At 47.2% G+C, this 12,029-nt stretch overlaps 1 protein-coding gene across 2 annotated transcripts in view; it reads left to right on the top strand.

Moving 5' to 3' along the window:
* The first annotated feature begins 201 nt into the window (after positions 1-201).
* LOC123368702 (NACHT, LRR and PYD domains-containing protein 3-like) overlaps positions 202-12,029 on the top strand; it is a 59,411-nt gene continuing 47,583 nt past the window's right edge. For both annotated transcript variants that reach the window (XM_045013742.1, XM_045013743.1), the window contains exons 1-3: positions 202-340; positions 10,777-10,873; positions 11,441-11,744. In XM_045013742.1, coding sequence (XP_044869677.1) covers positions 11,462-11,744 — 283 coding nt within the window. In that variant the 5' untranslated portion in view covers positions 202-340; positions 10,777-10,873; positions 11,441-11,461. The remainder of the gene's footprint in view (positions 341-10,776; positions 10,874-11,440; positions 11,745-12,029) is intronic.

Raw genomic sequence — 12,029 nt, forward strand, 5'->3', positions numbered from 1 at the left:
AAGGCAGAACTTGCTGATCTCTGCAGATCTAGGTCCTCTATACTGTTAATGTTCTCTTTTGCTGGATGTTTACTAGGCGTTTGTTTTAAGGGTAAAGCTTTTCGCTGCACTGTTTGTTCTAGCACTGTAGGGACAAAACAGTCCTGCGTCTTTAAACAGGGAAGGGGAGGAGACTAGTTCTGAGCTGAGAGAGGGGGACAGGAAATAGGCAAGGAAGTCCTGCCCGGGGTTACATTTAGAGAGTGAAACTTCTTGAATTTCATCAGCTTGTGGGGATTTGCCCACTCATTTTGAGAGGAAGAAAAGCTGCTTATCATTCCAACGGAGCCAGTGCTGCAGGGTGAGCTCAGCATGCAAAGTATTTCACTTGGCTGAAAATCATGTCAGAGCAGGTTTTTTTTGTCTTGTAAAGATCAGCGACATCTCCTCTTGCGAGAAAGGGGCGCGGGGGCGGGGGGGGGGAGGTGCATCTCTGCTGGGGTCTCTAGAGTCCCTCCTGCAGGGGAGCAGAGGAGGTCTCAGGATTGCAGTCTTTCCTAAGTGTCTAAACTACAAAGGAGAGGACTGGTCTGCCCTTCCCTCTGCTTTCCTGCTGTCTGCTTTCAGCAGCTGCGTGTGAGGGAGATGGAGACTGAGGAGGCGCTTGGGTGGGGCATGAGACAGGAGAGAGTGAGAGTGTGTGTGACAGAAATGAAGAGTGAGTCTGAGTGTAAGGTAAGGGCTATAGATCAGAACTGTCCCATGGGGAGGCACACCCCCCTCCTGCCCCTTCCATCATCAGGAACAGCTGAGGAAACCACAGGAGCCACTAGCCTGCTGTAGGGCACAGATCCAGCCTTGATCTGAAGACTGCAGGAGATGGAGAATCCACCACTTCATTTGGTAGCTTGTTCCAATGGTTAATCACACTTGCTGTTAGACACTTGTGCCTTATTTCTAACTTGAATGTATCTGGCTTCAGTTTCCAACCATTGGTTCTTGCCTTGATTTTGTCTGCTTTGTTATGCAAGTATTTTCTGTGTGGAGTCAACTTTGGGAGACAGGGAGCTCTGTGGTCAGCCTGAGAGTTTGCTCTCTGCCATGGACTTGGATTGAAGTCTGTTCTCTGGGAACTGGGTGTTGTTGCTCGGCTGAGATTCCTGGAAGAAGGGTTTGCCCCACCTTCTGTGTGACCGTCTCATGCCAGGACTGGTGTGCATGTGAAAATAAAACAAATTACACTTAAAGTACACCCAGATTTTGCGTCACTGTCTTCTTCCCTATTGGAAACTGACCTGCGAGATCCTGGACATCTGCTATCTTTTAGCAGAGAGCTGATGCTGGTGTCTGAATTCGGACACTGGTGTCAGAAGTTGGGGCAAGAATAACAACATAAGTCTGGATTATATTTCAAATCTGCACATGAAGAGAAATCATTATGGACCGTTACTGATTTAATCAGTTCAGTGACAAGATTGGGGAGGAGAAATCCAGCCCCAAAATCAAGGTGCAAGGCTGCTGTGCAGCCCCCTGAATCTATGGACTGGGCTAGTCCACAGTCCACTCATAATCATTGCACAAGGGCTACTCAATCAGCATGTACAGGGTTTAAAGTAAGGGGGAATGGGAGGGAACTAAAAACAGAAGGCGAGCTCCCCCTTCTTGGCTGGTGAACTGATTCTCCTCCTGTTTCAATATACTTTAGCTTCTGTACATCAGCATCTCTCAGAAGTTGGAATGTATGTGCCTGCCTGGGATGGGTCTGCTAAACAAGAGACTGATTCCCATCTCCCCTGCACATCCCCTTCCTCCTGGCTTGCAAGGAAGTACCCAGAGGGAACTGCGTACAGAGTGTTGCAGCAGAACGTAGGGCATTGCTGTGAAGCAGGGTGTGACTGTCACATGTGTAGCTGGGACGAGATCTGTGTGGGACTTATGGGGAAGACCAGAGAGGCTGAGCAGGGAGCTAGGGCAGATGGGTCCCAGTGGGAGATCCTGGCCTGAAAACCTGCAGGTTCCTATTTGCTTGAATGGAGCCTGGGCTGCTGTGGGGAGGGCTCCCCAGGCACTAGGCCTGAAGAACCCTAAATCTAAAGTGGACTGTCCCAGGGACCCAAACAAGAACTACTATTGCTCACTTTGAACTATTCAAGCCTTTGTAGCTAGGGTATTTGTAGCCTTTCCCTTTCTTGCCAGCCCCGTAAAATACCCCTTCGCTTAGCCGTGTGTCTGAGTTGGTTATTGGGACCCACCGGGGCTAGCACCTACAAGGCCCAGATGCTGAAGTGCCTACTGTTCTTGCCTCCAACTTGTGGTACACCTGGCACGCAACCGGTCCTCAGTGGGTTGGAGTACCCCAGCGGTGAGCAGCTGTAATAACTACATGCTAGTGTAAACATAGCCGGCTTTTAGGTGGAAAGTGCTGGAAGGCCAGGGCTATATTTTCTAGCGCCCTGTCTTTAAGGTTTGGAACGATGCTGAGAGGTCAGGAGGACACAGCTGGGATGAGCAGGATGTGGTCACAGTGGCATTTGATGCTCCTTGGAGATGCTCCAGCAGAGGAGCCTGTGAAAGTTCTTCATTTGTTTGCTGGAGCCTGGAAAAAGTTGGATAAAATGCTCCAGTTTGAAACAGCACCTGGTCTGGGAGTGTAACCCATCAGTACAAACTTACCGTATTTTCCGGCGTATAAGACGGGTTTTTGGGCTAAAAAACAACCCCCAAAAATCGGGGGTCGTCTTATACGCCAGGTATAAACTCCCGACCGCGGCTGGGATTTAAAAGGCTCTGCGCTGTCCGCCGCAGCGGGCAGCGCAGAGCCCTCTGACTTCCCGCCGCGGCTAGGATTTAAAAGGCTCTGGGCTCCCCGCCGCAGCAGGCAGCGCAGAGCCTTTTACACCCCAGCCGCGGCCGGGAGTCAGAGGGCTCTGGGCTGCCCGCTGCGGCGGGGAGCCCAGAGCCTTTTAAATCCTAGCTGCGGCTGGGGTGTAAAAGGCTCTGTGCTCCCTGCCGCATCGGGGAGCCCAGAGCCCTCTGACTCCCGGCCGCGGCTAGGATTTAAAAGGCTCTGCGCTGCCCGCTGCGGCGGGGAGCCCAGAGCCTTTTAAATCCTAGCCGCGGCTGGGATTTAAAAGGCTCTGGGCTGTCCACCGCGGCGGGCAGCGCAGAGCCCTCTGACTCCCCGCCGCGGCTAGGATTTAAAAGGCTCCTCTGACTTCCCCCCGCAGAAGGGGGGGGGGTCGTCTTATACGGCAAGTATATGGCAAAACTAATTTTTTAATGAAAAAATTAGGGGGTCGTCTTATACGCCCCGTCGCCTTATACGCCGGAATATACGGTACTGTCCCTGCTACTGCCTCCCACCACAGAGCCCTCTTCATGGTGTGCGTATGTGTGGCTGTGGGAACTCAGCTAGCAGATGCCTGTGCAGGCTTAGCTGGGGCAGAAGGTAACTCTCCTCCTAGGAAAGCTCTTGGTCCTGAGATACGTTGGTGATATGTTGGGGGTATTTCTAATGGGGTTTTGTGGGGATCCATTCTAGGCCTGACATTCAATATTTTCATCAATGACTTTGGAAGTGAATATAAAATCACTGCTGATTAAAAAATTTGCAGATGGGCCAAAGATTGGAGTGGTGAATAATGATGATGACAAGGCAGTCACACAGAGCGATCTGGTTTACTTGATAAGCTACGTCCATTCAAGCAAAGGGCCTTTTAATACAGCCAAATGCCAGTTCACACATCGTGGATCAAAGAGTGCAGCCATACCTACAAAATGGGGGTGGGGGTCTGTATCCTGAAAGCAGTGACTCTGAGAAGGGTTTAGGGATCATAGAGAACAGGCAACTCCACTTGAGCTCCCAGGGCAGTGCTGTAGCAAAAAGGGCTAATGTGAGTCTTGGATGTCTGAACAGGGAGGAGATTTTACCTCTGTTTGTGGTACTGGTGGGACTGATACTAGAATATTGTGCACAGTTCTGCTGTCCATACTTTTAAGAGAATGTTGAAAATTTGGAGAGGAGTCAGAGGAAGAGCCATAAAAATGATTTGAGGGTTCAGCATATTTTGCTTAATTGAACAGATCAAGAGGTGACTTGATTATGGTGTTTAAAGTACCTTCATGGAGAGAAAATATCAGGCATTAAAGGACTCTAAACTAGCTCCAGAAGGTGTAACAAAAAACAGTGGCTGGAAGTTAAAGCCAGACAAATTTAAATGAGAAGTCACACATTTCTAACAGGGAAGGCGAGTAACCATTGGATCAAGGTGATAATGTTCCTTAACAGTAGGCCTCTATGGACTAGGTTGGGGCCTGGGTCCAGTAGAACTCCCCAGGCTATGGTTAGAGTTACCAAGGGTAGGGATCCCTTGGATCAGGTTAGGCCTGGGGCTGGTAAGTCTCCCCAAGCTAGGGGTCTGGTTGCCATGGGAGGAGGTTCCTGGGCTACAGTTAGGAGTGCAGCTAGTAGGGATTTCCAGATTAGGGCTAAATTTACTACAGCTAGGGCTGCCTGGACTAGGGTTAAGGCTTCTACGTGTAGGCCTCTCCAGGCTAGGTTTAGGCCTGTGGTGAGTAGGGCTTCCCAGGCTAGGCTTAGGGTGACCAAAAAGTAAGGTTCCTTGGAGTCAGTTTAGGTCTGGTGTTGGTAGGAATCCTGGTCTTAGGGTTAGGATGAACTAGTCTAGGAGTCCCTGGAGTCAGCTAACACATTAGACTGTTAGGGCTCCTTGGTCTGGGTTAGGGTTATGAAGGGTAGGGCTCCCTGGGATAGCATTAGGATAAATAGCAATAGGCCTCTCCAGGCTAAGTTTAGGCATGGGCCCAGTAGGGCTTTCCAGGCTACTAATAGTAGGGATCCCTGGGCTAGGATTAGGCCTGGTGCCTGTAGGGCTTCCTGGCCTAGGGTTAGGACTACTAACAGTAGGCATCTCCACGGTTGGTTTAGGTCTGTGGTCAGTAGGGCTGTCTGTGTTAGGGTTATATGGATTAGGGATTGGGTCCCATAGTGATCCTCTGGATAGGGTAAGATTAAAAAGCACCTGGCTCCCTAGATTAGAGTTGGGGTTACTAAGTGGTTCCCTGGAGTAGAGTTAGGTTACTAAAGCTAAAGATCTCTGGGCTAGCCTTTGGCCAGTAGGGATCGTCAATCTAGAGTTATGGTTACAAACAGTAGGCCTCTAAGGATAGAGTTAGGCCTGGGATCGCCAGTGCTCCCCCGATTAGGGCTACTAAGGGTAGGGCTCTCTGTGCTAGGGTTTGGCCTGTGGCTAATAGGTCTCTGCGGACTAGGTTTAGCATTACTAAGGGTTGGGCTCCGGGCTAGTGTTAGGCTTAGAAAGAGTAGGTCTCTCTGGGCCAGGGCTGATAGGGTTCCCAAGGCTAGAGTTGGGTTACAAGGGGTAGGTCTCAGACAGTTATAAAGGGTAGGTTTCACTAGGCCAGGGTTATTCCTGTGGCTGGTAGAGCTCCTCAGGCTAGGGTTAGGCCTCAGTGGATAACAGGGGGGGCTGAGGTTTGGGTTAGAAAGGCTCCCAGGGGCAGACTTGGGCCTGGAGCTTGTAGGGTTCCCCGGTTTAGGGTTACCAAGTATAGGGTTCTCTGGGCTAGGATTAGTTCTCAGACTGGTTGGGCTCCCTGAGCTAGGGTTAGGGACACAAAATGTAGGGCTCCCCAGTCTAGGGTTAGGCCTGGAGTCAGTATGGCTCCCTGAGTTAGGTTTATGGTTGGAAAGGATAGGGCCTCCAAGCTGGGGTTAGATCTGGGGGCTGTACAGTTTCCCGGGCGAGTTAGTTAGGTTCCTGCCTTGCTCTACGTAAAACAGCCAGAGGAGAAGTGGTGCTGGTGGTGCTGTCTATCATAACTTTTAGGGTAGCGGTTAGAGCACTTATCTGGGATATGGGAGACCCAGGTTCCTTTCCACCCTCTTTGTGAGAGGGGGAGTAAAGATTTGAACAGTGTGTCCCATCTGCCAGGAGAACACTCTAACTACTGAGCTATGGGGTATTCTGAGGGGGCTTTCTCTCTATCTCTCCTCTTGAAGCTGTTCCACTGTGGATAAATGAGTGATTTGACCAGGGGGATTGAGACTGGGGATCTCCAGTCTCCTAGGTGGGTGCCCTAACCACAAAGCCATCCACAGTTGCTCTCTCTGGCCCAATGACTGTTCCACCGTCGATACATACTTACATAGTCAATAGTGATTTTGGGTGCCCAATTTGAGACATTTGACAAGATCTTAATTTTCAGAAAGTGCTACCCTCTGAAAATCAGGACCTTTCAATGTGTCCCAATTTAGGCTTTCAAAAATCACTGGTTACTTTGAAAATCTCGTCCTCAAAGCCTTAAAAAAACAGGATATTACAATTTCCATTTTTGTAAAAGGTATCTAGAAACTCTTCACGTCCTGAGTACTGAGTGCAGATTCAGTTGTAGATAGGGCAGAATAGAGTGTCTGAAATCGTACTGTTCTTAAATAATTGACTGTTCTGATGAGAGAATAGAGTAAATATGACCAATGTGCTTTAAATTGCCTTTCTTTCTTTCAAAACTTGGTCCTCAATGGAATACATTTCTCTCCCAATATAATCTGATTTTCTCTGGCTAAACATGGCAGCAGTGTCTGCTGTTGTCTGTAGGACCCTGACCTCATTTGTGTCAGAAGCTGGAATTTGTATTGTGAACGAGGCAGTTTATTATAAGAAGAGAAAAGATGGTGTCATGGTTAAGGCAGCTGTATATTGTCCTGGAAAGCTAGATTATATCCCTGCCTCTGCCAGAATTCCTTCATGAGGCCAGCAATTCATTTTAAATCAAAGTGCTCACAGCTGGCCATAAATTGTGTGTTCATCATTTTCTGGGTGTCCAGCATGAGGCACCTGGACCAGATTTACAGACGTGCTCAGCACTCACAATTACATCTGAAGTCAACTGGAGCTGTACTTTGAATGCATGAAGTGCTGGACAATGCTCTGTACTTTGGAAAAATCAGGCCCTCGGTGTCCCAAGATGGACCACCAAAATTAATGGACCCTCCTGACAGTCTAATCTCCCTGTGCTTCAGTTCCCCAGTTGTAAAATGAGGACAATAACCACCCCTCACCGCACAGGGAAGTTGCAAAGATAAATTAATTCATGTTGGTTAATTCCTCAGATACGAAGTTGAGAGCACCATAGAAACACCCAGAAAGAAATTAATTCTGAATGGGGGGTGTTGCATAAGGCCTGAGGCCACACGTTGATTCAGGAGGATAAAAAGAAATACTAACTGGCTGCCCATTCACTGCATGAGGCACAGGTCCCATGGAAAGCCTAAAGCCTGTATCGTGGTGCACTTGCCCAAGAGGGCAGGATTCAGGTGGCACAGCAGCCTTAGTTCTGGCATTTCCTAATTTTTGGTTGCTTGATTTTGCAACCTGAATGTTCTTTAACATAGGTTTTTTTTGAGGTATAAGAGTCGTTTCTGAAGTAGATGTCCTGGGGAGTTTGTCTGGGCTAATGGCTGCAGTAGGACACTAAGCTGAGAGAGGGACCATAGCATCCATGTTGCTTTCCTCAACAGATGGATGTCTCTAGGGCAACACTTATGATATTCACTCTGTGTTCAGGGCTGATGCAAGCAAATCTAGGCCCCCCTGTGACCCCACTCATTTAGGGAAATATATATAGTCGGTGAAAGACCATATTCAAAGAGTAGTTATCGATGGCTTGCTGTCAAACTGGGTGGGCGTATCACAGGAGTCAGTCCTAGGTCCAGTACCGTTAATATTTTCATTAATGACTTGCATAATAAAGTGGATGAAATGCCTTATGAAATCTGTGGATGACACCATGGCTGGGTTGCGAGCACTTTGGAGGACTGGATTAGAATTCAAAATCACCTTGCCAATTTGGAGAATTCATCTAAAATCAACAAGATGAAATTCAGTAAAGAGAAGCACAAAGTACTACGCTTAGGAAGGATAAATCAAATGCACAGCTACAAAATGGGAAATGACTGGCTACGTGGTAATGCTGCTGGATTTGGGGGTTACAGTGGAGCACAAATTGAATATCAGTCAACAATGTGATGCAGCTGAGAAAAAGGCTAATATGTTTCTGGGGTGTATTAACAGGAATGTCATATGCAAACCATGGAGGAGGTAACTGTTCTGCTTTACTTGGCACTGGTGAGGCTTCAGATGAAGTCCTGTGAACAGCTGCAGGTACCACATTTTAGGAAAGATGTGGATAAACTGGAGAGATTCCAGAGGAGAGCTACAAAAATGATATAGGTCAGGTTTTCTAAACCTTTTATGAGGAAAGGTTAAAAAAACTCTGCATGTTTCAGGCTGGTCTACGCTGAAAAATTAGGTTGACCCAGCTACATTGTGTAGGGGTGTGACAAATCCACACCCCTGAGCAATGTAGTTAAGCCGACCAAACCCCAGATGTAGACCAGCACTAGCTCAATGAAAGAATTCTTCCATAGACCTAGCTATCCTCTCTCAGGGAGGTGGATTTACTACAGTGACAGGAGACTCCTCTGGTCATTGTAGATCAGGGGTCGGCAACCTTTCTGCAGTGGTGTGCCGAGTCTTCATGTATACGCTCTAATTTAAGGCTTCGCGTGCTGGTAATACATTTGAACGTTTTTTAGAAGGTCTCTCTATAAGTCTATAATATATAACCAAACTACTGTTATATGTAAAGTAAACAAGGTTTTCAAAATGGTTCAGAAGCTTTATTTAAAATTAAATTAAAATGCAGATCTTATTAGTTTAGTGTGATCCTTGCCCTTGCTTTCCTTGCTGAGTTTTCCAATGTCTGGTGGCACCTATTTAGATACTTTAAGCTGCACACAGGCTTCTGAGTTATCAGTTGATAACCGGCTGGCAGGAGGTCAGCGGCTGGAACCCCAGATCGGCAGCTGAGGTGAGTGGAGCTGGCGGCTGGTAGGGCTGGGGTCTCAGCCTGCCGCCAGCCTGAGGTTCCTTCCCCCAGGCCAGCAGCGGGTGCTGAGTGGGATCGGCGGTGGGAACCCGACTGGTAAGGGGCCAGCAGCGGGAACCCCAGAGCGGCATCGGGCTGAGCAGCTCAGCCTGCCCCGCGTGCCATCAAAAATCGGCTCATGTGCCACCTTTGGTATGCGTGCCGTAGGTTGCCGACCCCTGTTGTAGATAGTGTTTAAACTGAAGCACTACAGCTGTGCCACTGTAGCGTTTTAAGTGTAGACTTAGTCTTGGTCTTGAGTAAAGGAGGCTGGGGGAAGGGGTGGCACCTGATAGCAATCTTCAAATTGTTAAGGCTGTTATAAAGAGGACAGAGATCAATTGTACTCCCTGTCCACTGAAGGTAGGACAGGCAATAATGGGCTTAATCTGCAGCAAGGGAGATTTAGGTTAGATACTGGGGAAAAAACTCTCTAACTATAAGGGTTGTTAAACTCTGGAATAGGCATCCGGGGGGGGGGGGGGTGTTGTAGAATCCTTGTCATTGGAGGCTTTGAAGAACAGATCAGACAAATGTTTGTAGGGATGATCTAGGTTTATTGGTCCTGCCTCAGTGCAGGGGGCAGGACTAGATGACCTCTCAAGATCCCTTTGCAGCCTACATTTGTATGATTCTATGATATGAGCCACCTTGTTGCATTCTTCCCAGACCCTGGGTCTTTTCCAAGACATGAACAGTTCTTAGGCCAGATCTGCAGCTGGTGTCAATGAGGGTGGTTCATTGACATCCACAGAGCTCTGCTGACCTGCGTCTACAGAGGATCTGGTCCCTTGTCGTAAAACCAGGCAGAAACCACCCTCTGTATTTTCTTCTTAAAAGAATTGGGACTAGCGGATCCCTTGTCACCATTTTTCTCATTTCTCTGCTAAAATGAATGGCTGATGTCCCGTTTCCACTTTTCCATTGGGACGTGGGCTTCGAGGAGCTGCAAACAAATACAACAAACACGAGAAATTCTCAAAATAAGAACACACAGCCTCGAATGGTGCCAGGCATTGGGGTGTGAGCCAGTGGGGTGGGGGCTTTGCACCCCAAGTGCAGCTGCTTATTTGATCTTCAAGGGAATAAAGGGGATTGCCCCAGAAAGATAGCGGTGATAAAGAATCTCACAGGGGTTCATCAGAAATGCCTCCTCCCTTCCTCCATTTATCAAGCAGCAACTTCCTCCTGAGTCACTGTGAATGTGACTTGTAAAACTGTTTCAGGTTCACTTTTTCAGCTTATGATATTCCTGGCCCATGAAGGTCCACTTCTGCTTCCTTTATTTTTTTTCCAAACCCCTCTTTCTCATGATGTTTTAAAATTAAAAATAGTGGTAATGTTCCACCTCAGAAAAACACGAGTGAGAAGGACTTAAGCCCCACCATCTGCTGAGATCAAGGCTATTTGAATATTGAGCAAATACTCAATCATTCTCTTTTTATATGTTGTTTGTTTTTATTAGACTTGCTACCTGCTTGGTTAAAGCTACTACATTATTTTCTCCCAACACAGAATATGAGGGAGATGAAAAAAGATGAACAAGTCCATGGAGTTTGTGGTGTCAATAGATCACCGAAAAAGTTGTGCCAGTTGTTGATGCCAAAGGGGTGTAGCTAAAAGACAAACTTCCAGAAGGAATAAAAACCAAGAAAAGGTTTTATATCTATAAAAAATCACCAGGAAGGTTTAGAACCTTACTTACTGTCCTATGAGGATTGTTCTAGAAATTCAAAAAGCTTTGAAGATTAGCTTTAACTGGAGATGCTTTTGTTTCTCTTTGTTGTGGAAATAAACTTTGAGCAAATTTCCTGTTCTTCTTTCTAGCTGCCCTGTGCATCTGTGGTTGAGCATCAAGAAGATTAAGAGGATCAGCTCTAATTAGGGACATCAGATGTTGTTTGTAGTGGCTTTCTGGTGAATGGTAAGTAAGTCACTCTCTTGGGATGGGCTAATTTTGATCAGAAATAGTTAGTTTATAGGTTCAGGATAGGGCCTGATCACTGTCAGAAATGACCACAGCTACCTTTCACCTGATGTGCTCTGCTATGCGAAAAACCTCCTGAGGTCATCACAAGCTAGCACTGGGTCTCAGTAGATGGAGCCTGATTCCCCAGAGCTGTGATGTGCAGATTCCAGAGTGGTTATTTTCTGAAATGTAATTAATTTAGGGCATCCCAACCTTGCATTTTGAAATTCATTTGGGTGATAATTACTGTTGTTATTATTATAGCACCTTTCATCCTAAAACCTCAACAGGCTTTACCAATGCTGGCTAAGCAGCACAACAGCCCTGTGAGTTAGAGGACAATGATTATCCCTATTCTACAGATGGAGAGACTGAGGCACAGAGAGACCAAGTCCAGTGAGTCATTTATGAGGAAAAGCACCCAGGAGTTATGTGCCCCAGTGATCTACTCTGGCCACTAGATTGCACTTGTTTTCTCTACTATATCACTTATTAATAACTGGACTTTTCATTATATTTTAGTTCATTTCCTGATATCCAGTGATGGGAAACCAAAGCAGCAGAATCAGTGACCTGCTTGTACATGCCCTCAACAACCTTACTCAGGGAGACTTCATAAGATTTAAAGACAAACTATCATACTCTGCCCTTAAGGGGAAAGGTAACATCCCTCGAGATTGTCTGGACAATGCCAACAGGATAGATACTAAGAACCTCCTGATGAAATTCTATGGTGGAGAGGCTGCAGTAGATGTAACCATAGATGTTTTCACTCAGATCAATCTCCGAGATTCTGCCGCTAAACTCAGAGAAGGAAAAGAGAAAGGTAAGAAACCTATAGTCACTTTAAAACCTGGGAGTCTCCTCCTGGAATATGCCCCAGGCCAGCAGCAATAGGAGCAGAAGGAGAAACAACAAGCTGTTGGCACAAATGCCAAACTCTAAATCTCGGCAGGAAGCCAGGAGACACTAAGCATGGATGGCAGTGGTGAGCCAGATGCTTTGACCTACTTCTCTCCCTTTTCACCACACAGCTGTCATGAGGGGAGCAGACGTGGCCTGTATCTCTCCATCTGAGGATACCCTCAGTGTGGGTGACTTCCCAGTGGGT

Source organism: Mauremys mutica, chromosome 4 (assembly GCF_020497125.1).
Source record: "Mauremys mutica isolate MM-2020 ecotype Southern chromosome 4, ASM2049712v1, whole genome shotgun sequence".
Taxonomy (NCBI): Eukaryota; Metazoa; Chordata; order Testudines; family Geoemydidae; genus Mauremys; species Mauremys mutica.